Raw genomic sequence first — 23,248 nt, 5'->3', positions numbered from 1 at the left:
CCAGGATCTGCCTGCCGAGGGTTGTAGCGTGAGCTCCCCTCATGTACAGAAATGGTGGATGTCAGAAAGGGGTTGATACAACATACTAATATTCTTCACATCTAAAAGATATGATCTCCCCTAGTAGGATTAGACTGGGGTGCGAAGTTTAAACAAGCCGACGTCTTCGCTCTTTAATCGTGGCAAGGATTGCAATATCCAGAAAATGGTGTTGGTGCTGTCAGGGCAAGTTCAAAGTCATGACTGGAAGAGCAGGTACCATGCAACAGCCGAGGGATGAGATGGCTGCACAGTTTAGGGCAGTGTTCATGGAGCTCCCCCAGACGCAGGGCCGCGGGTTACTCGGTACCGGTCCTCTGCTGGCTCAGTTCTGGGGATGTCACGGTGGCGGGACCCGGTCCGTGACCCTGCTAAGGGGCGTCCAATGAAAGGTGATACGAGTCTGTCAAGGTTTTGTGACGCCACCTGTGGTGTTCGGTCAGGGTGACCGACGCTGCTTGGGGTCCACTGGGGTGATGTGATGGCAGCTAGATGGTATACCTTCCCACAGGTGAAGTGAGTCCCCAGGGCTTCCCAGTAGTGTAGGTGGCGATGATGTGAGGTGCAGACAATAACGAGGACACAAGGTTGCAGTCTCTTTACCTCTTTACTGGTGACTTCAGGATCCTCGATCCAGAGCACAGTTAACAGGGCTGTCTGATACCGGCCGGTCCGAAGGCACATCCAGAGTTCCCTTTGCAGGTGGAAATCGTTGCCCACCACTAGCGCCTGTGTGTTGTAGTGCTTCCCTGCTGAGCATTCGGTATAGTCCTCACAACTTCTATTCTCGTTCGTTCCAGTTCTTTCTAGTTCTTTCTATTCTCCGTCCCCCAGGTTTGTTATGGCTAGGACGCACCCGTTTGACGGGTAGGCTTGGAGCTCTTCCGGGACCCTAGAGATGCCCCTTTCCACGTGTTGCCCCCTATGTCTGCTTAGGTGATGTAAGGTAGACAGCCAACCTATAATTAACTGTCCTGCGGTATTTGAGTAAGGCATAAAGTCAGTCACTTCCTCAGTGTTCCGGGCACCGGCTATGCGCCTCAGTAGGATGTTGCCGTTCTCCGGGCACGACTCCTACTGGTTCTCCTTTGTGCTTGATCTCGTTTCTCACTGTCCACGATATCCTTCGCTTCGTGTCCTTTCTAAGGATACCGCCGCAAGGTAGTGCAGGCGCGGTTCCGTTTCGTTCTGTTCTTGTCGCTAGGTACCTGCCAGGTTCCCACGCCTGACAGGGACCCCCCTGAATCTTCCCCCACAACACCCCCTGCCACGGGATGTTGCCTGGACAAAACCCAGTCAGCTTCTGTCTAACTTCCTATCCAACCCCTAGTTTTACCAGTGTGAGGAGTGGCCTAATAAATAAAACCTTTTGCTCCCCCTAGTGGCCGGAGTGTGAAGTGGGCAAGTTCAAAGTCATGACTGGGAGAGCAGGTACCATGCAACAGCCGAGGGATGAGATGGCTGCACAGTCTAGGGCAGTGTTCATACAGTCCAAGCCTCAAGAGCCACCAACGGGAGCAGTCAAGAAACAAGACCGACCAGGTACAGAACAGTGATGAGCGAACGTGCTCTGATAACGTCATATCCGAGCATGCTCTGGTCTTATCCGGGTATCATGGGCGTACTCCTATATTATGTTCCAGTCTGTGCAGCTGCATGATTTGCGGCTGTTAGACACAACACATTATTATTATTATTATACATTTTTATAGCGCCATTTATTCCATGGCGCTTTACATGTGAATACGGGGCAAATATAGACAAATACATTAAACATGAGCAGATAACAAGGCACACGAGTACATAAGGAGGGAGGACCCTGCCCGCGAGGGCTCACAGTCTGCAGGGGGTGGGTGAGGATACACTAGGAGAGGGAAAAGCTGGCTGTGCGGCTGTTCAGTAGGTTGAGGATCACTGCAGGCTGTAGGCTTGTCGGAAGAGATGAGTCTTCAGGTTCTTTTTGAAGGTTTCTATGGTAGGCGCAAGTCTGATGTGTTGGGGTAGAGAGTTCCAGAGTATGGGGGAAGCACGGGAGAAGTCTTGGATGCGGTTATGGGAAGAAGAGATGAGAGGGGAGTAGAGAAGGAGGTCTTGGGAGGATCGGAGGTCGCGTGTTGGTAGGTACCGGGAGACCATGTCACAGATGTATGGAGGAGACAGGTTGTGGATGGCTTTGTATGTCAGTGTGAGGGTTTTGAACTGGAGTCTCTGGGCGATAGGAAGCCAGTGAAGGGCTTGACACAGGGGAGAGGCTGGGGAATAGCGGGGGGACAGGTGGATTAGTCGGGCAGCAGAGTGTAGGATGGATTGGAGTGGTGCCAGAGTGCTAGAGGGGAGTCCAGAGAGTAGTAGGTTGCAGTAGTCGAGGCGGGAGATGATAAGGGCATGCACTAGCGTTTTTGCAGTGTTGCGGTCAAGGAAAGCACGGATCCGGGAAATATTTTTGAGTTTGAGACGACAGGAGGAGGCAAGGGCTTGGATATGTGGCTTGAAAGAGAGGGCAGAGTCGAGGATCACCCCGAGACACCGGGCGTGTGGGACTGGGGATAGTGAGCAGCCATTGACATTGATGGATAGATGTGGTGGAGGGGTAGAGTGAGATGGGGGAAAGATGATGAATTCTGTTTTGTCCATGTTCAGTTGTAGAAAGCGAGTAGAAAAGAAGGCTGAAATGGCAGACAGACAGTGCGGGATTTTGGTAAGCAAGGAGGAGAGGTCCGGTCCGGAGAGGTAGATCTGCGTGTCGTCAGCGTAGAGATGGTACTGCATACCGTGGGATTCTATGAGCTGTCCCAGGCCGAAAGTGTAGATGGAGAAGAGTAGGGGTCCTAGAACAGAGCCTTGAGGAACACCGACTGACAAGGGGCGAAGTGAGGAGGTGGTGTGGGGGAGGGAGACACTGAATGTTCGGTCTGTCAGATATGACGAGATCCAGGAAAGGGCCAAGTCTGTGATGCCAAGGGATGAGAGGATTTGTAGCAAAAGGGAGTGGTCAACAGTGTCAAAGGCAGAAGACAAGTCCAGGAGAAGGAGGACAGAGTAGTGTCGCTTGCTCCTGGCAGTTAGTAGGTCATTGGTGACTTTAGTTAGGGCAGTTTCAGTTGAGTGATGGGAACAGAAGCCTGATTGTAACCGATCAAAGAGGGAGCAGGAGCAGAAGTGGGAGGACAGTTCAAGATGGACGTGTTGCTCCAGCAATTTGGAGGCATAAGGGAGAAGAGATATTGGGCGATAGCTAGACACAGAGGATGGGTCGAGGGAGGGCTTTTTGAGGATGGGTGTGATCTTGGCATGCTTGAAGGATGAGGGAAAGACACCTGTTGTGAGTGAGAGGTTGAAGAGGTGCGTTAGGGTTGGGATGAAGACCGTGGAAAGGTTAGGGATGAGGTGGGATGGGAGCGGGTCAAGCGTGCAGGTGGTGAGGTGTGATCTTGACAGGAGGGTGGAGAGCTGATCTTCTGTCATGGTGGAGAAGCTGGTTTTGGAGGAGCAGGGTTGAGCAGCTAAGAGGGGCAGTGGGCGCTGTGGGCCAAAGCTTTCTCTGATCGTATCGATCTTCTGTTTAAAGAAAGAGGCGAAGTCATCAGCAGAAATGAGGGGGGAGGGAGGAGGTGCGGGGGGACGGAGTAGAGAATTGAAAGTGTTGAAAATCTGTTTAGGGTTGTGGGACAGGGAGGATATGAGGGATGAGAAGTAAGTTTGTTTTGCGGCAGTGAGCGCAGACTTGAAGCTGGCGAGGGACTGCTTGTATGCAGTGAAGTGGTCGGCAGAGTGGGATCGCTTCCATCTCCGCTCGGCAATCCTGGAAGCCCGTCTCAATTCTTTGGTCAGGCTGGTCAGCCAGGGCTGCCTGTTAATTGTACGAGTTTTACTATGCATGAGTGGGGGGCGGCCGAATCGAGTGTTGTTGTTATTGTGGTGTTATAAAAAGTGGCAGCAGCATCTGTGTCATGAAGGGAAGCTATGTCTGTGAGAGGGAGAAGGGACTCCGAGAGTGATTGTAAGTTGAGATGTTTGAGATTTCTGCGAGGGTGAGTGAGTTTGTGGAGTGGGGGTTGCACACTAGGAGAGGAGAGGGACGAGAATGTCAGTAGGTTGTGGTCAGACAGGGGGAGGGGTGTGTTAGTGAGGAGTGCTCCCCCTATTTAACTAATTAACTGTCCTGCGGTATTTGAGTAAGGCATAAAGTCAGTCACTTCCTCAGTGTTCCGGGCACCGGCTATGCGCCTCAGTAGGATGTTGCCGTTCTCCGGGCACGACTCCTACTGGTTCTCCTTTGTGCTTGATCTCGTTTCTCACTGTCCACAATATCCTTCGCTTCGTGTCCTTTCTAAGGATACCGCCGCAAGGTAGTGCAGGCGCGGTTCCGTTTCGTTCTGTTCTTGTCGCTAGGTACCTGCCAGGTTCCCACGCCTGACAGGGACCCCCCTGAATCTTCCCCCACAACACCCCCTGCCACGGGATGTTGCCTGGACAAAACCCAGTCAGCTTCTGTCTAACTTCCTATCCAACCCCTAGTTTTACCAGTGTGAGGAGTGGCCTAATAAATAAAACCTTTTGCTCCCCCTAGTGGCCGGAGTGTGAAGTGGGCAAGTTCAAAGTCATGACTGGGAGAGCAGGTACCATGCAACAGCCGAGGGATGAGATGGCTGCACAGTCTAGGGCAGTGTTCATACAGTCCAAGCCTCAAGAGCCACCAACGGGAGCAGTCAAGAAACAAGACCGACCAGGTACAGAACAGTGATGAGCGAACGTGCTCTGATAACGTCATATCCGAGCATGCTCTGGTCTTATCCGGGTATCATGGGCGTACTCCTATATTATGTTCCAGTCTGTGCAGCTGCATGATTTGCGGCTGTTAGACACAACACATGTGGGGATTCCCTAACAAACAGGCAATATCCCCCCCCCTTGTGTTCAGGCTGTCAGCAGCCGCAAATCATGCAGCTGCAGGGACTGGAACATAATATAGAAGCACGTCGAGGATACCCGGAGAACACCAGAGCATGCTCGGATATGACGTTCGCTCATGCACCAGTCTAGTGATGAAAGAACAATTGACATTTTTCTTTACCTTCTCAATGTCAATGCTAAAAAAGAAAATATGTGGAAAAACGCAGCGATGTGTGCTGCAGGGGAGTTTACCTCCATTGAAATCCATAGGAAAACTACAGCTAAAGAGTACTTGAAGCAGTTTTTGATGTTGATGTCGGAATTCGGATGAGCACTGAAGAGCTTAGTGTGAACATGCCCTAAATCACAAAGAGATAAAAGGTTTCCCGTTCAATTCGGGAGTCAGGTCTGACGTAATGTTAGCCAAGGGGACCTGTCTCACGGTATGTGCACACGTCAGGATTTCTTGCAGAAATTTTCCTGACAAAAACAGGATATTTCTGCCAGAAATCCGCATGTGTTTTTTTTCCGCGTTTTTTCATGCGTTTTTGATGCATTTTTGGTGCTTTTTTTTCCAAATGCATAGAATAGCTGGAAAAACACAGAAAATCCGCAAAATTAATGAACATGCTGCTTTTTTTCGCGGAAAAAAACGCATCATGTGCACAAAACATGCAGAATGCATTCTAAATGATAGGATGCATAATGTATGCGCTTTTAATGAGTTTTTATAGCGGTTTTATTGCGAAAAAACCTGAACGTGTGCACATACCCTAAAGAAGCATGGGCACGCTGAGCATTTTTGCTGAGTTTTCGGAACAGGAACTGAGAGGGACATTCCATGTTTTTTAGGAGGATTTTTAGAATTTCTGTTTAGTTTCTGCTCCAAAAACTCAACAAAAAAACTCCTAGTGGCTATAAATTTGGGAGAAAAATCATCCAGGTATTAACACACTTTAGAGTTGGGAGGATGTGCTGTAAATGCACGAAGTGTCTGGATTGTGTGACGCCGGCGTGATCGCCATCGCTGCACGGCGCTTATCAGGTTTCCCATCAGCAATCACACTGACATATAAAGAAAAATGCTAAAGTGTGTTCTCCTTCCAGAATCACGGGGTGCCCGGCCCTGAACGCGGATACAGCGCACACAATTACCCAGAATGCCACACAAACACCTGGCGTACTACACGGCACACCCCGACCCTGAGGGAGATACTTCCTGACATTTGGCTTTGACAAAACTTTATTGATACAGTCACACGCGGATTACACGCGGCTTTTACCTGCGGATTTTCCGCATTTAATGCAATTCTATGGGGACGAAGCGGCATGTTTCTCACCGTCCCCGCAGGAGAAAGTGACAGCGGCCCCGGGGCCGATCTACACCGCAGAACACACACAAATCCCATCCACTTTGCTGGAACTGGAAGAAAAATATTGCTAGAATTACAAATCGATATATTTTAATCTCCGAAGCTGTAATTACACAATATTTCCCACAGAACAGTAAACACCACGCGCTTTCTACCACATTTTTTGGAAAAAAAGAAGCAATGCATGTGTGAACACGGTCATGAAGGGGGGGAGGGGGATATAATAATAATAATAATAATAATAATAATCGGCACCGAGCCAAGATGGAGCAATGCGACTATTAATAACGCGCAATAACAGCAAAAAGAAGACGTAAATAACAAATAAATAAGATAAATGGGGAAATAATAAAACTGAAGTAAATAAATTAAATAACTAGGTAAAATAAATAAGTAAATAAGTCAAGTGGGAAATAATAAAAAGTAAATAGGTAAATAAATAGGTAACCAGTGAAGAGCATGCAGCGGCGGACTCTGGGACTAGGGAGTGAGGCTTCCCAGCACTGGCCGCCGCCGCCGGGCTCACTCAGGACGGTAGAGGGGCTCCCGGAGGTCTCCGGTGCAGTCGGGCAGAGCAGGGGACCCTCATAGGGTTAATATGAATCAGCAGACAGAAAGTCCGCGGGCGGCTGACGACAACCACAGAAGTGAGCGAGTGCCGAGAGTGTATGCAAATGAGGCAGTAGTAGGAGCAGGCGCGGTGCATGCTGGGCTGGGATCATGGTGGCGCACGGACAGGAAGGAGGCTGGAGAGCAGCCGGGAGCCTCAGATCTCCGTAGCTGCGTGCGCTGGAGGACGGCCCCGGGGATGGCTGCTCGGCGGCGGTGAGGAGCCGGCTGTGAGGAGCCGCTGCCGCCCGTCCCGGGAGATGGTGACCTGTGAGCCGCGCTGGCAGCAGGACCATGGTTGAGCGGAGCAGCAAGTTCCTGCTGATCGTGGCCGGCTCCGTGTTCTTCATGCTGATCCTGTACCAGTACGTGGGGCCGGGGATCAGCCTGGGACCCCCGAGCAGATACTACCCGGAGGACGCGGACCTGTTCCCCACCCCGGACCCGCACTACGTCAAGAAGTTCTTCTTCCCGGTGCGGGACCTGGAGCGCGCGCTCACCTTCGACATGAAGGGGGACGACGTGATCGTGTTCCTGCACATCCAGAAGACCGGCGGCACCACCTTCGGGCGGCACCTGGTGCAGAACGTGCGGCTGGAGGTGCCGTGTGACTGCAGACCCGGCCAGAAGAAGTGTACCTGCTACCGGCCCAACCGCCGGGAGACCTGGCTCTTCTCCCGCTTCTCCACGGGCTGGAGCTGCGGGCTGCACGCCGACTGGACGGAGCTCACCAGCTGTGTGCCCGGGGTGCTGGGCAAGAAGGAGACGTCCATGAAGAACAGGAGGTGGGTGCGCCTCCGGCGGGGTGCTGGGGCTTGTGGTGCCCCTCCGGCGGGGGTGCTGGGGCTTGTGGTGCCCCTCCGGCGGGGTGCTGGGGCTTGTGGTGCGCCTCCGGCGGGGTGCTGGGGCTTGTGGTGCGCCTCCGGCGGGGGTGCTGGGGCTTGTGGTGCCCCTCCGGCGGGGGTGCTGGGGCTTGTGGTGCGCCTCCGGCGGGGTGCTGGGGCTTGTGGTGCCCCCTCCGGCGGGGGTGCTGGGGCTTGTGGTGCGCCTCCGGCGGGGTGCTGGGGCTTGTGGTGCCCCTCCGGCGGGGGTGCTGGGGCTTGTGGTGCGCCTCCGGCGGGGTGCTGGGGCTTGTGGTGCCCCCTCCGGCGGGGGTGCTGGGGCTTGTGGTGCGCCTCCGGCGGGGGTGCTGGGGCTTGTGGTGCCCCCTCCGGCGGGGGTGCTGGGGCTAGTGGTGCCCCCTCCGGCGGGGGGTGCTGGGGCTTGTGGTGCCCCCTCCGGCGGGGGGTGCTGGGACTTGTGGTGCCCCTCCGGCGGGGGTGCTGGGGCTTGTGGTGCGCCTCCGGCGGGGGGTGCTGGGACTTGTGGTGCCCCCTCCGGCGGGGGGTGCTGGGGCTTGTGGTGCCCCCTCCGGCGGGGGGAGCTGGGACTTGTGGTGCCCCTCCGGCGGGGGGTGCTGGGGCTTGTGGTGCCCCCTCCGGCGGGGTGCTGGGGCTTGTGGTGCCCCCTCCGGCGGGGGTGCTGGGGCTTGTGGTGCCCCCTCCGGCGGGGGTGCTGGGGCTTGTGGTGCGCCTCCGGCGGGGGTGCTGGGGCTTGTGGTGCCCCCTCCGGCGGGGGGTGCTGGGGCTTGTGGTGCCCCCTCCGGCGGGGGTGCTGGGGCTTGTGGTGCCCCCTCCGGCGGGGGTGCTGGGGCTTGTGGTGCCCCCTCCGGCGGGGGTGCTGGGGCTTGTGGTGCCCCCTCCGGCGGGGGTGCTGGGGCTTGTGGTGCCCCCTCCGGCGGGGTGCTGGGGCTTGTGGTGCGCCTCCGGCGGGGTGCTGGGGCTTGTGGTGCGCCTCCGGCGGGGGTGCTGGGGCTTGTGGTGCGCCTCCGGCGGGGGTGCTGGGGCTTGTGGTGCCCCCTCCGGCGGGGGTGCTGGGGCTTGTGGTGCCCCCTCCGGCGGGGGTGCTGGGGCTTGTGGTGCCCCCTCCGGCGGGGGTGCTGGGGCTTGTGGTGCCCCTCCGGCGGGGGTGCTGGGGCTTGTGGTGCGCCTCCGGCGGGGGGTGCTGGGGCTTGTGGTGCCCCCTCCGGCGGGGGTGCTGGGGCTTGTGGTGCCCCCTCCGGCGGGGGGTGCTGGGGCTTGTGGTGCCCCTCCGGCGGGGGGTGCTGGGGCTTGTGGTGCCACAGAACCTGGCTGCCTCTAAAGTTACTACTCAGAGGGGATTCAGGCAGAGCCCAGTATGGCCCCCGGTCCCACACACCTCACCTTGTGGTCTCAGTGACGCCTGCAATGATGATGATTACAGGACACGCTGAGATTAACTTTCCACAAATGACATGATTTATTCCTATCTCCGGGGGGGGGGGGGGGGGTAAGATAGAGAATTGAGGAGCGGGGGTCTGTATACCTGCCATATAGGGGGTGGTGGACCCCAGTGCAGAAGTCCAACAGGGCCAAGTATCCCCCTTAATAGTGTTGGAGATAGAGAGAGAGAGAGATATATATATATATATATATATATATCTAATAATAATCTTTATTTATATAGCGCCAACATATTCCGCAGCGCTTTACAGTTTAACAATTTCAAACACAAAAGTCATAAGTAACAACGTTAACAATACAATAATTAAAGCAAAATAAGACGACCCTGCTCGTGAGAGCTTACAATCTACAATGAAGTGGGGGAGATACAAAGCACAGGTGTGTATTTACAAAGATGTATTTACAATGATGGTCCAGCCATCTTCAGGGGTTGGGGGATAGATGGAGATAGTGAATGGGCTACACACACACAAACATAACATAACTTTGATTAGTGAACGTGATAGGCCGCTCTGAACAAATGTGTTTTGAGCGAGCGCCTAAAACTATGCAAATTATGGATGGTCCTAATATCTTGGGGTAGAGCATTCCAGAGGATTGGCGCAGCGCGGGAGAAGTCTTGGAGTCGGGAGTGGGAGGTACGGATTAGTGCAGAGGTTAGCCGAAAGTCATTTGCAGAGCGCAGTGGTCTGTTAGGCTGATAGACAGAAATGAGGGAGGAGATGTAAGGGGGTGCTGCACTGTGGAGAGCTTTGTGGGTGAGAACAAGTACTTTGAATTGTATCCTGTAATGAATGGGCAGCCAGTGTAACGACTGGCGAAGAGCGGACGCGTCCGAATAACGATTAGCCAAATGGACGACCCTGGCTGCTGCATTAAGGATAGACTGGAGAGGGGAAAGTCGAGTGAGGGGGAGGCCAATTAATAGAGCGTTACAGTAGTCCAGGCGGGAGTGGATCAGGGCGACCGTGAGGGTTTTAGCTGTCTCCATGGTGAGAAAAGGGCGGATTCTAGAGATGTTCTTTAGGTGTAAGCGGCACGAGCGGGCAAGAGATTGTATATGGGAGGTGAAGGAGAGATCGGAGTCAAACATAACACCCAGACAGCGCGCCTGCTGCCGGGGTGTTATTATGGTGCCACCCACGGAGAGGGAAACGTCAGATTTAGGGAGGTTAGTAGATGGTGGGAGCAGAAGAAGTTCAGTTTTGGAGAGGTTGAGTTTCAGATAGAGAGCGGACATGATGTTGGAGACTGCGGACAGACAGTCAGTGGCGTTCTGTAGTACAGCGGGAGTAAGGTCAGGGGATGATGTGCATAGTTGTGTGTCATCAGCATAAAGATGGTACTGAAAGCCAAATCTGCCGATGGTCTGTCCTATTGGGGCCGTGTAGAGAGAGAACAGAAGGGGGCCAAGGACTGAGCCCTGAGGTACCCCAACAGTGAGAGGAAGAGGAGATGAAGTGGAGCCAGAGAACAGAACACTGAAGGAGCGGTCGGAAAGATAGGAGGAGAACCAGGAGAGAGCAGTGTCCTTAACCCCTCTGTGACCTTAGACGTACTATCCCGTCGAGGTGCCCTGGGCTTATCTGACCCTGGACGGGATAGTACGTCATAGCCGATCGGCCGCACTCACGGGGGGAGCGCGGCCGATCGCGGCCGGGTGTCAGCTGCTTATCGCAGCTGACATCCGGCACTATGTGCCAGGAGCGGTCACGGACCGCCCCCGGCACATTAACCCCTGGCACACCGCGATCAAAGATGATCGCGATGTGCCGGCGGTGCAGGGAAGCACCGCGCAGGGAGGGGGCTCCCACCGGGCTTCCCTGAGACCCCCGGAGCAACGCGATGTGATCGCGTTGCTGCGAGGGTCTCTCCTCCCTCCCTGCTCCCTCCAGCCCCGGATCCAAGATGGCCGCGGATCCGGGTCCTGCAGGGAGGGAGGTGGCTTCACAGAGCCTGCTCAGGGCAGGCACTGTGAAGCCTGCAGCGCTGCATGTCAGATCAGTGATCTGACAGAGTGCTGTGCAAACTGTCAGATCACTGATCTGTGATGTCCCCCCCTGGGACAAAGTAAAAAAGTAAAAAAAATTTTTTCCAAATGTGTAAAAAAAAATAAAAAAAAATATTCCAAAATAATGAAAAAAAAAAAAAATATTATTCCCATAAATACATTTCATCTAAATAAAAAAAAAAAACCAATAAAAGTACACATATTTAGTATCGCCGCGTCCGTAACGACCCGACCTATAAAACTGTCCCACTAGTTAACCCCTTCAGTAAACACCGTAAGGAAAAAAAAAAAAAAACGAGGCAAAAAACAACGCTTTATTATCATACCGCCGAACAAAAAGTGGAATAACACGCGATCAAAAGGACAGATATAAATAACCATGGTACCGCTGAAAGCGTCATATTGTCCCGCAAAAAAAGAGCCGCCATACAGCATCATCAGCAAAAAAATAAAAAAGTTATAGTCCTGAGAATAAAGCGATGCAAAAATAATTTTTTCTGTAAAATAGTTTTTATCGTATAAAAGCACCAAACCATAAAAAAATGATATAAATGAGGTATCGCTGTAATCGTACTGACCCGAAGAATAAAACTGATTTATCAATTTTACCAAACGCGGAACGGTATAAACGCCTCCCCCAATAGAAATTCATGAATAGCTGGCTTTTGGTCATTCTTCCTCACAAAAATCGGAATAAAAAGCGATAAAAAAAGTCACGTGCCCAAAAATGTTTTCAATAAAAACGTCAACTCGTCCCGCAAAAAACAAGACCTCACATGACTCTGTGGACCAAAATATGGAAAAATTATAGCTCTCAAAATGTGGTATTGCAAAAAATATTTTTTGCAATAAAAAGGGTCTTTCAGTGTGTGACGGCTGCCAATCATAAAAATCCGCTAAAAAACCCGCTATAAAAGTAAATCAAACCCCCCTTCATCACCCCCTTAGTTAGGGAAAAATAAAAAAAAATGTATTTATTTCCATTTTCCCATTAGGGTTAGGGCTAGGGTTAGGGCTAGGGTTAGGGTTAGGGCTAGGGTTAGGGTTAGGGTTGGGGCTACAGTTAGGGTTGGGGCTAAAGTTAGGGTTAAGATTACATTTACAGTTGGGAATAGGGTTGGGATTAGGGTTAGGGGTGTGTCAGGGTTAGAGGTGTGGTTAGGGTTACCGTTGGAATTAGGGTTAGGGGTGTGTTTAGATTAGGGTTTCAGTTATAATTGGGGGGTTTCCACTGTTTCGGCACATCAGGGGCTCTCCAAACACGACATGGCGTCCGATCTCAATTCCAGCCAATTCTGCGTTGAAAAAGTAAAACAGTGCTCCTTCCCTTCCGAGCTCTCCTGTGTGCCCAAACAGGGGTTTACCCCAACATATGGGGTATCAGCGTACTCGGGACAAATTGGACAACAACTTTTGAGGTCCAATTTCTTCTCTTACCCTTGGAAAAATAAAAAATTGGGGGCAAAAATATAATTTTTGTGAAAAAATATGATTTTTTATTTTTACGGTTCTGCATTATAAACTTCTGTGAAGCACTTGGTGGGTCAAAGTGCTCACCACACCTCTAGATAAGTTCCTTAGGGGGTCTACTTTCCAAAATGGTGTCACTTGTGGGGGGTTTCAATGTTTAGGCACATCAGTGGCTCTCCAAACGCAACATGGCGTCCCATCTCAATTTCTGTCAATTTTGCATTGAAAAGTCAAACTGCGCTCCTTCCCTTCCGAGCTCTCCCATGCGCCCAAACAGTGGTTTACTGCCACATATGGGGTATCAGCGTACTCAGGACAAATTGGACAACAACTTTTTGGGTCCAATTTCTCCTGTTACCCTTGGAAAAATAAAACAAATTGGAGCTGAAGTAAATTTTTTGTGTAAAAAAGTTAAATGTTCATTTTTATTTAAACATTCCAAAAATTCCTATTAAACACCTGAAGGGTTAATAAACTTCTTGAATGTGGTTTTGAGCACCTTGAGGGGTGCAGTTTTTAGAATGGTGTCACACTTGGGCATTTTCTATCATATAGACCCCTCAAAATGACTTCAAATGAGACGTGGTCCCTAAAAAAAAAAATGGTGTTGTAAAAATGAGAAATTGCTGGTCAACTTTTAACCCTTATAACTCCCTAACAAAAAAAAAATTGGTTCCAAAATTATGCTGATGTAAAGGAGACATGTGGGAAATGTTACTTAAGTATTTTGTGTGACATATCTCTGTGATTTAATTGCATAAAAATTCAAAGTTTGAAAATTGCGAAATTTTCAAAATTTTCGCCAAATTTCCGTTTTTTTCACAAATAAACGCAGGTACTATCAAAGAAATTTTACCACTATCATGAAGTACAATATGTCACGAGAAAACAATGTCATAATCACCAGGATCCGTTGAAGCGTTTCGGAGTTATAACCTCATAAAGGGACAGTGGTCAGAATTGTAAAAATTGGCCTGGTCATTAACGTGCAAACCACCCTTGGGGGTAAAGGGGTTAATGCCTAGTGACTGGAGCCTAGAGAGCAGGAGAGGGTGGTCAACAGTGTCAAAAGCTGCAGAAAGGTCGAGAAGAATGAGCAGAGAGTGGTCACCATTACGTTTTGCTGTCAGAAGGTCATTGGTCACTTTGATGAGTGCAGTTTCTGTCGAATGTAGGGGGCGGAAACCGGACTGTGAAGGGTCTAGGAGGGAGTGAGTGGAGAGGTAACGGGTAAGGCGGGAGTATATCAGGCGCTCCAAGAGTTTAGAGATGAAGGGGAGATTGGAGACCGGTCTGTAGTTGTTTGTGCAGGATGGGTCGAGGGTGGGTTTCTTTAGTAATGGAGTAATGATAGTGTTTGAAGGAGGAGGGGAAAATGCCAGAGGAGAGGGAGAGATTAAAGATTGTAGTTAGGTGACTTGTGACAACTGGAGAGAGAGACTGGAGGAGATGTGAGGGAATGGGGTCGGTAGTGCATGTAGTCGGACGAGAAGAGGAGAGGAGCTTGGAGACTTCTTCTTCTATATATCTAGAGGGGCCTCAGGTGCCGTCACAGAGATCCACACCAGAGAGTGTCTCCCAATAATGACTCGCAGCGGCCATGCACGGGCCATTCCCTATAATGACACGCGGCGGCCATAATAATAATAACAATAATCTTTATTTTTATATAGCGCTAACATTACGCAGCGCTTTACAGACAATGAGGCTCACAATCTAAATTCCCTATCAGTATGTCTTTGGAATGTGGGAGGAACCCGGAGGAAACCCACACAAACACGGAGAGAACATACAAACTCTTTGCAGATGTTGTCCTTGGTGGGATTTGAACCCAGGACTCCAGCGCTACAAGGCTGCTGTGCTAACCACCGAGCCACCGTGCTGCCCATACACGGGCCGTTCTTCAACCAATTCTACACATGGGCGAAGAGGCGTCTGGGAAGATTTACACAGGGACCCGGGTCTAGGCCTGCAGATAGTTTTGATGATAAATTATGACATTGCTTATTTATAGGCATTTTATTGCTTTTAAATCTCTATTTCCCAGATGATCTACTTTCTCTCCTTTCCCTTCTGCTTTCTCTAAACTTCTTTCCTTCCCTTTTTTCTCTCCTTCTTCTTCTCTGTTCTCTCTCCTTCTTCTTCTCTGTTCTCCTTCTTCTTTTCTGTCCTCTCTCTCCCTCTTCTCCTCTGTCCTCTCTCCTTCTTCTCCTCTGTCCTCTCTCCTTCTTCTCCTCTGTCCTCTCTCCTTCTTCTTCTCCTCTGTCCTCTCTCCTTCTTCTTCTCCTCTGTCCTCTCTCCTTCTTCTTCTCCTCTGTCCTCTCTCCTTCTTCTTCTCCTCTGTCCCCTCTCCTTCTTCTTCTTCTTCTGTCCTCTCTCCTTCTTCTTCTTCTTCTGTCCTCTCTCCTTCTTCTTCTTCTTCTTCTGTCCTCTCTCCTTCTTCTTCTTCCCTGTCCCCTCTCTCCTTCTTCTTCTTCCCTGTCCTCTCTCTCCTTCTTCTTCTTCCCTGTCCTCTCTCTCCTTCTTCTTCTTCCCTGTCCTCTCTCTCCTTCTTCTTCTTCCCTGTCCTCTCTCTCCTTCTTCTTCTTCCCTGTCCTCTCTCTCCTTCTTCTTCTTCCCTGTCCTCTCTCTCCTTCTTCTTCTTCCCTGTCCTCTCTCTCCTTCTTCTTCTTCCCTGTCCTCTCTCTCCTTCTTCTTCTTCCCTGTCCTCTCTCTCCTTCTTCTTCTTCCCTGTCCTCTCTCTCCTTCTTCTTCTTCCCTGTCCTCTCTCTCCTTCTTCTTCTTCCCTGTCCTCTTTCTCTTTTCCATATTTATTTGTTTTGGTCCATAAGATAGCCATCAGGTACAGTTCTGGTGACCTGTAGGACTTTCTCCCTATGAGCTGCTGCATTGGTTGCTGTCCCTTTGTAGTGACTGATTATTACACTGTTGACTATGATTTGGCTGTGACTCTGCTCCTGACCCCGGAGATCTGGGTTGATGTTTTCCACCTTCTCAGCAATGTGCACATTCTTTACCTTTTTGAAATATTTCTGTTCTGTTCCTCTTCATCTCGGCTCCTCTTCTGAGGTTTTCCCCGGCCCCTCGGAGGTCACCAGAGAATGACCCCTTCCTTCCTTGCCTGCTTCTGGCTTTGAATTTGCTAAGCAAGTATGCTGGCCCGACCCGATGTGCCAGATCTATAGGAGCGATGAACTCCCCTTTTCCCTTCCACTATGGTGAACCCTAAATTACTGCGCCCCATTGCTCTGCATCTCCTGCTTCTTCATAGTGTTAAGCCACCCAGCACGTTTGTAATGCAGCGATAGATAATTGGATGAGTGTACCTAACAGAGGTTATTCAGGCGTATCTAGGACAAAGTGGCTTCCAGATATGGAACCTTCATTGATTTCCATAGAATGTTCTTTGCTGATGAAAGGTAAAAAAAACTTATTAAAGCAAAAGCTTTCAAAGTAAGAGCTCATAAATAATTGTAGTGTTCTAATGAGAGCTGGGCAGAATGGGTGGGGGAGGGGTGGTCTCGTATCTAGTCCTTGGAGAGAAATTTGGCAAAGTTAGTAAAATGTTAAATTAAAATTCAAGGCACCTTTAGGCTTAAACTGTACTGCATTAAGCGCTATGAAATGCCCCCAATTGATCTTTGTACTTGCAGTATTCGGGCATGTTTGTCTGGAATATGCTGGTATACTCTTTGCTGTAAGGGGAACCTGTCAGTAGGATGCGCCCCCCCAAGGCATCTATTTGGGCATGTAGGTTATGGGAAGCTGAATAAAATGACGCCTTGATATCTGCGATCCGATGTCTTAATCCAGTGAAATCCACATTTTTCTTATATGTAAATGAGCTGTTGGAGATTTGTGTCCAGCCCATAGATCTTAACAGCTCATTTACATATTAAGAAAAACTTTGATTTTTCTGGATTAAGACATGGGATCGCAGATATCAAGGTGTCCTTTTATTCAGCTCCCTATGACCAACATGCCCATATAGACGTCTTAGGAGGGTTGATGCTACTGACAGATTCCCTTTAAATCTATCTCTTGTTGTAGTAACAAGACTTTTTTTTTTTTTTTTTTTTTTCAACACAACGGTGTGCGAAACGGGCCTGTACTGTAGGTGTATAGCATTGCCACTCGTTTAATGTCTGGGATATCACTAGGGCATTATGTCCCAACGATTAGCGAGTCTTTTCTTCATGATTACCACCCCTCCATCTTCAATTTGTCCGTGGTGACAAATGAGTGACGCTGGCTCTGATTGGGGGCCGGTGTCACAACTCTGCATGAGAGCCCCCCGGGAGAGCGAGTGCCGACACTGCGGGAATGGCGCCGGCACAAAAGGTGAGAATAGGCTTTATTATGTTATCGAGGGCCAAGCGTGGGGTCTTGTTCAAGTAGTGGACAACCCCTTCACGTGTGGGTGTAAACCCTTCCTGCTGAATTGGCACAGATAATAACTTTTGCAATGGAAATGGTGAAATCCATGACCAAGTTCCTCTGCAGAGTAGGTCAGTTTCACCCAGTACTTGTTTTACTCGTATATATTTTTTCCCCCTCTCTTGTCATCCGTGTACAATCCGTTTTTTACAGCAGCTGCTATTACTTCTATGAATACAGCCCGGTACTTTAGAAAAACATACTTTAAAAGCCGCGTACAAAAGTGTGGTCCGAAATTCCAGTTAGGATTTGTATGAAGCTTGTTGATGGCTGTAGGAAGTGATTGATTGCAGTCATTTATTCCAAAGGGTGTGCAACCAAATATTACGTTGTGGGTGCCAACAATTTTGTCCGGCCCATATTTGGAGTTGGCTAATTTGCCCCTTTTTTTCCCCTCACTTCTTGTGTTGTTCCTATACACACAGAATATAAACCTGTGTAATTGCAGTCATTTTCTGGAGCAATTTCAAGAGTGCCAACACTGTTGGCCATGACTCTACCTGTAAATTGTAAAAGAAAACCTGCACCCGATGAAGTGACCAGGGTTTTTTTTTTTTTATATTCCACAATATGGTTCCAGAGATAAGGACACTTCTTATTCAGTGCCATCTTTTTGGCCGTCGTCACAGCGTAATTCTAAGAGCAGTCTAAAGACACTCCCCAGAGAATCCTATGGACCACTAAGCCCATAACCTTGAAACCACGGACTAAGCCCATAACCTTGAAACCACTTGGATTTTAAAAAAGGGGAAAAAAGTTCTAACAGTGAGAATAAATAAAGAGCAAACATTGTCCTCTTTTGACCTGGTAAGGCTTCTTTCACACTAGCGTCGGAATCTCCCCGTCGCAATGCCTAAGGCTACTTTCACACTAGCGTTTTTTTAAATCCGTCACAATGCGTCGTTTTGCAGAAAAACGCATCCTGCAAAAGTGCTTGCAGGATGCGTTTTTTCCCCATACACTTCTATTGACGACACATTTGCGACGGATTTGCACACTTCGCATCCATCTTGCGACGAATGCGTCGTGCTTTGGCGGACCGTCGGGAGAAAAAAACTCTACATGTAACGTTTTTTTCTCCCGACGGACCGCTTTTTCCGACCGCGCATGCGCGGCCGGAACTCCGCCCCCACCTCCCCGCACCTTACAATGGGGCAGCGGATGCGCCGGAAAAATGCATCCGCTGCCTCCATTGTGCAATGCAGCAAACGCTAGCGTCGGAATCTCTCCCCGACGCATTGCGACGTGGAGATTCCGACGCTAGTGTGAAAGAAGCCTGAGAGGTTCTTTTTATTGTCTGTGTTCAATCTGTGAATAAATCAGACATCACACAGCTGCAGAATAAAGGTACCGTCACATTTAGCGACGCTGCAGCGATCTAGACAACGATGGCGATCGCTGCAGCTTCGCTGTGTGGTCGCTGGAGAGCTGTCACACAGACAGCTCTCCAGCGACCAACTATGCGAAGTCCCCTGGTAACCAGGGTAAACATTGAGTTACTAAGCGCAGGGCCGCGCTTAGTAACCCGATGTTTACCCTGGTTACCAGTGTAAATGTAAAAAAAAAACACTATATACTTACATTCCAGTGTCTGTCCCCCGGCGCTGTGCTTCCCTGCACTGACTGTGAGCGCCGGCCGGAAAGCACAGCGGTGACGTCACCGCTGTGCTTTACGGCCGGCCGGCGCTGACAGCGCAGGGAAGCACAGCGCCGGGGGACAGACACCGGAATGTAAGTATGTAGTGGTTTTTTTTTACATTTACACTGGTAACCAGGGTAAACATCGGGTTACTAAGCGCAGCCCTGCACTTAATAACCCGATGTTTACCCTGGTTACCAGTGAAGACATCGCTGGGTCGGCGTCACACACGCCGATTCAGCGATGTCTGCGGGAGATCCAGCGACAAAATAAAGTTCTGGCCTTTCTGCTCCGACCAACGATGTCACAGCAGGATCCAGATCGCTGCTGCGTGTCAAACACAACGATATCGCTATCCAGGACGCTGCTACATCACGGATCGCTAGTGATATCGTTGTTAAATTGTTCAGTGTGAAGGTACCTTAAGCCTTTACCTGCAGATCTGCTGTGAGAATATCTCCCCGGTTCAGCAAGCAATGTGTGAACCTACCCTTACTGGGATAGCTCGCTGTTACAGCTCTTCGTCGCCTTCATCCGGATCAGGGCCCGGTGGGTCCCAGAGTTTGTGCCCCCACTGATCATATAGTGAGAATATGCCCTATGACATGTGATCACTTTTTAGATCACACCGTCCCTTTAAGGTTCTTTTTTCATACATTGATGGGGTCAGGAGCATGCATTCCCATACTGATTGGCAATGCAGGAGAGAAATATCCCTAACTTTGCTGACCAGGATAGCTGGCTGAAGGCTATGCTATTCTTCACGGCATGAAAAGGTAAAACAGTGTACACACGAGCCTTATTACAGATTTCTCATAATAGGCTATGGCTATATTACAGGATAAAATGGTAGATACCGTATATATATTTTTTAATAATCCACTTTCCATATGGGAGGGGCAGATGTGGTGTGAACACAACCTTACCTGTGTCATCGGGTGAAGACCCAGCGTCCTGCATTTCCTAACCTCTGTAGTTATGGACGGGTGGGAGGACTTTGTATCCCTAACAGACGTCATAGTTCTGCCAGTTCTGATTACTCCTATGTCAGTGTGACCACGGAGTCTCTAACTGGCTGCAGGAGCTGCGATCACCATTGGTTTCTGTACTGAGCGACTCCTGCTGCTGATTTTATTGGAAAGTCTCAGGATATTAGGACTCACCTTTTATTATATGCACAATCCGAGATCTGCATATCCCATATCTTGCATCTGTGGTGGAGTTGCTGCCGTATTTGCTTCTGGGATGGGGTTATGGTTCATGATTTTTTTTTTTTTCCCTCTTTTCCAATCTTTGTATTTCGTAAATGAAAGAAACCAGGTGATCCGCAGCCCCTTCTCCTCCTCTCCGCAGCCCCTTCTCCTCCTCTCCGCAGCCCCTTCTCCTCCTCTCCGCAGCCCCTTCCTCCTCCTCTCCGCAGCCCTTTCTCCTCCTCTCCGCAGCCCTTTCTCCTCCTCTCCGCAGCCCCTTCTCCTCCTCTCCGCAGCCCCTTCTCCTCCTCTCCGCAGCCCCTTCTCCTCCTCTCCGCAGCCCCTTCTCCTCCTCTCCGCAGCCTCTATGCAGGCATGTAACAAATCCAGCCGCATTAATGGGGTAATTGACTAGTAACTAAGACGGTATCTGAGCAATCCTCATGCCGGACATGAAGTCTGCATGTGGCCATAACCCCCAGAATAAGTGCCCCTCACAGCTGATGAGACGACACGGCATATAAGGGACACTTATCTATATATTATTGTCCTGCTTCCATTGTGACTCTTCGCCCTGCAGCTTTGTGGTTTAGGTGTTGGCCGCCCCTGAGTCACTTGTAAATTATAATTAGTTTATATGCGAACTTCTAATTAAAATACACAAACTCTGAAGGTAAAAGCATCACCTCTAATGGCCTCCTGGTCACATTCAAGGGAACTGGATGCAAAATCTAGGCCCACTCCACCCCCGAACTTCTCCATAAGGAAGTAAGGATTTACATTTTTATAGAAGACCAGTTGGGCAAACAGAATTGGCCAGTGGTGGGCCGACTTCCTACTATATTGGATACTTCATGTATGTGTCCTGCTACATAGCCCAAAGAGTCACAGTATATGGTCACTTTATGCTGGAGGTCTGGGTGGCCACGCATGGACCTCTTTTGTGAATCTTGGGCAAGGTGATGTCAATAAAATCCAATAGGTCAGTGTTTGTGTGGTGGCTCTCCCACTACTAGGACAACCCCTTCTTGATCTTAAGGTTCGGCCCCGATTAAAATAACAAAAGCTTATACTCTCCTCCTGTACTGGCGCCGTTCCAGCGGTCGTGATGCGGTGTTGTGACATGTGGTACCTGGCGCCCAATCAGCGCTGGCGTCACTGTGTCCGCCTTTGTACGGATTGAACATGAAGTCCGGGCTGCAGCTGATCGCTGACATTCCCGCTAATGTTGGCATTGTGCGTAACCTAAAATGTGTCTCATGCAGAAAACCGGATGATTGGGCATAAGCTTTTCATCCAAAGACACGGATGAATATTACCCATACATGTCTCAGGGTTCTGTTAAAAAGAAAATAAATAATAATAATAATAATCTTTATTTTTATATAGCGCTAACATATTCCGCAGCGCTTTACATTTTGCACACATTATCAATAATAAAAAACATCACTGACCACACACACACTGTTGTCCATGATTAACTTTGTAATATGTAGAAGTTTATTATTTATTTATTTTTTTCTTCATTCGTGAAAATCAATGATGGTAAAAACTGATTTTATTTTTTAATTTTATTTTTGAGTTCCAGAACAATTGCTGACGCCTGAATGAGGCCTTAGAAATATACCGTATATACTTTTTCAGTACCTTTTATTGTTGTGACAATCCGCAGCCAGTCGTTGTGCGCAGCAGGTCTCCGGGCCTTGGTGTGGAGGGAATGTGCTTTTTGCCGTTGGTCAGGCTGAGCTTTGGAGCCGGAGAGACATCCCCAGTGCTGATTCATTAGTCGGGCTGTAATGGCAGAATAAGCGTCGCTCCCAGGAGGATTCGGCACAAAACTGCAAGCATGAAATAGCCGCTTTTTCCAGAGCGAGGAAGGCGAAATGTATTACTCCGAGATCAGCGCGGTATCTGTGAGCGGCAGATAAGTTACTGCCTTCCGCTAATATTACTGACAAAAGGCTCATTTATCCCGAGTGATTATTGGAGCAGTGCAAACGATAACGAGCATTGGTTATGGTAATCGGCCCATGTACCGTAAGTGAGATAAGGATGTAGTTTGCATTCTGGAGACTCGTCTGGTAAAACGTACATCGCTGTAGTCACTGCATATTGCGCAGTCATGTCTGGTAACTGGGCCTTTTACATATTGCATGAAATTATCAGGGTAAAGACGTTTTAAGAAATAAATTAATAGTATAGCTTAAATTGTGAGTAAAGCCTGACTCTGACCTGGCTCGTTTAGTTATGGGATTTTTATTTGCCCCCAACAAAAACAAAATAGAAGAGTAGATGTTCCTCCGTCCCCCACCGGTCTCTTCTCCATCTCTTCTAGCATGTGACTGCTACAGCCAATCTGTGACTGCGGTCGTCAAGTCCTCACACCCTGATTGGCTGTAGCAGTCACATGATGAGCATGCAGGAAGAGATGAGAGAGGAAACTGATTGGGGGGGATATAGGCAGTGGAAGATGGGTGGAAAACCCCTTTAAACATTTCCCTTGTACTTCAGTCTTCAGCGAGTCTCCTGCTCTGGTCGTATCCACAGGATGGTACACTTGGATGTGTGCAGCGGAGGGGTTGCAGTATTGTGTTCAGCTCATTCATCTTCTGTAGATTGCTGGCAGCGGTCCCAGTCAGCTACTATGTGAGTACCACGTAAATTCCGACTACAGATTCCATAAACTGGCAGCTCTGTACAGACGTCCATGACTTTCCAACATCATTGAGCAATATATACCAGCACGAGCTCTGACAGGAATAAAGACATGAGAGACATAACTTTTCCAGTTTAATGGCGCCATAGAAGCGGAAGGTTCCCAAAGAAAGTAGCTGTAGAAATGTTATTGTTTGGCGTTCCTGAGCTGGAGTCAGGAATCTTGTTTGTCTGCGGTCACATCAATCACTTGTTTGTCCATCCATGCAGCCCTTCCTTAATGTCTCACCTAGGAAAATAGAGCCAATTCTTCGTACAGTGCGCCCATCGTGTCTGCGTGGCGTAATTCTTTCCAATTTTCAGAACCTGATTGGGATTACAACCATCACATTGACGAATGGTTGGCCACCATTAGAAATCCTCAAATACTTCCATTTTAATTGATGGTTCTCCAAACAATTGACATAAGGTTGTAGATATGGCCTCTAACCACCAACACCCAAAAAAAAGATTTTTCCCGTGTCCAATACTATTGATTATAATCCAGAGCTTGAGATATTGGGTCAAGATGAATGATCAGCTCTCCAACCAAAATGCTCATGAGACCCTTTGCAGTAGGTATGGTGAAG

At 49.4% G+C, this 23,248-nt stretch overlaps 1 protein-coding gene across 1 annotated transcript in view; it reads left to right on the top strand.

Annotated features, from left to right (window-relative positions):
• Positions 1 to 6,993: 6,993 nt before the first annotated feature.
• HS6ST1 (heparan sulfate 6-O-sulfotransferase 1) overlaps positions 6,994 to 23,248 on the top strand; it is a 133,170-nt gene continuing 116,915 nt past the window's right edge. The window contains exon 1 of the mRNA XM_069727978.1: positions 6,994 to 7,699. Within this exon, the coding sequence (XP_069584079.1) occupies positions 7,209 to 7,699 (491 nt within the window). The 5' untranslated portion in view covers positions 6,994 to 7,208. The remainder of the gene's footprint in view (positions 7,700 to 23,248) is intronic.

Source organism: Ranitomeya imitator, chromosome 5, assembly GCF_032444005.1.
Source record: "Ranitomeya imitator isolate aRanImi1 chromosome 5, aRanImi1.pri, whole genome shotgun sequence".
NCBI classification, from domain to species: Eukaryota; Metazoa; Chordata; class Amphibia; order Anura; family Dendrobatidae; genus Ranitomeya; species Ranitomeya imitator.
The sequence above is the reverse complement of the archived record's forward strand: the minus strand, read 5'-3'. Positions and strand labels throughout refer to the sequence as shown.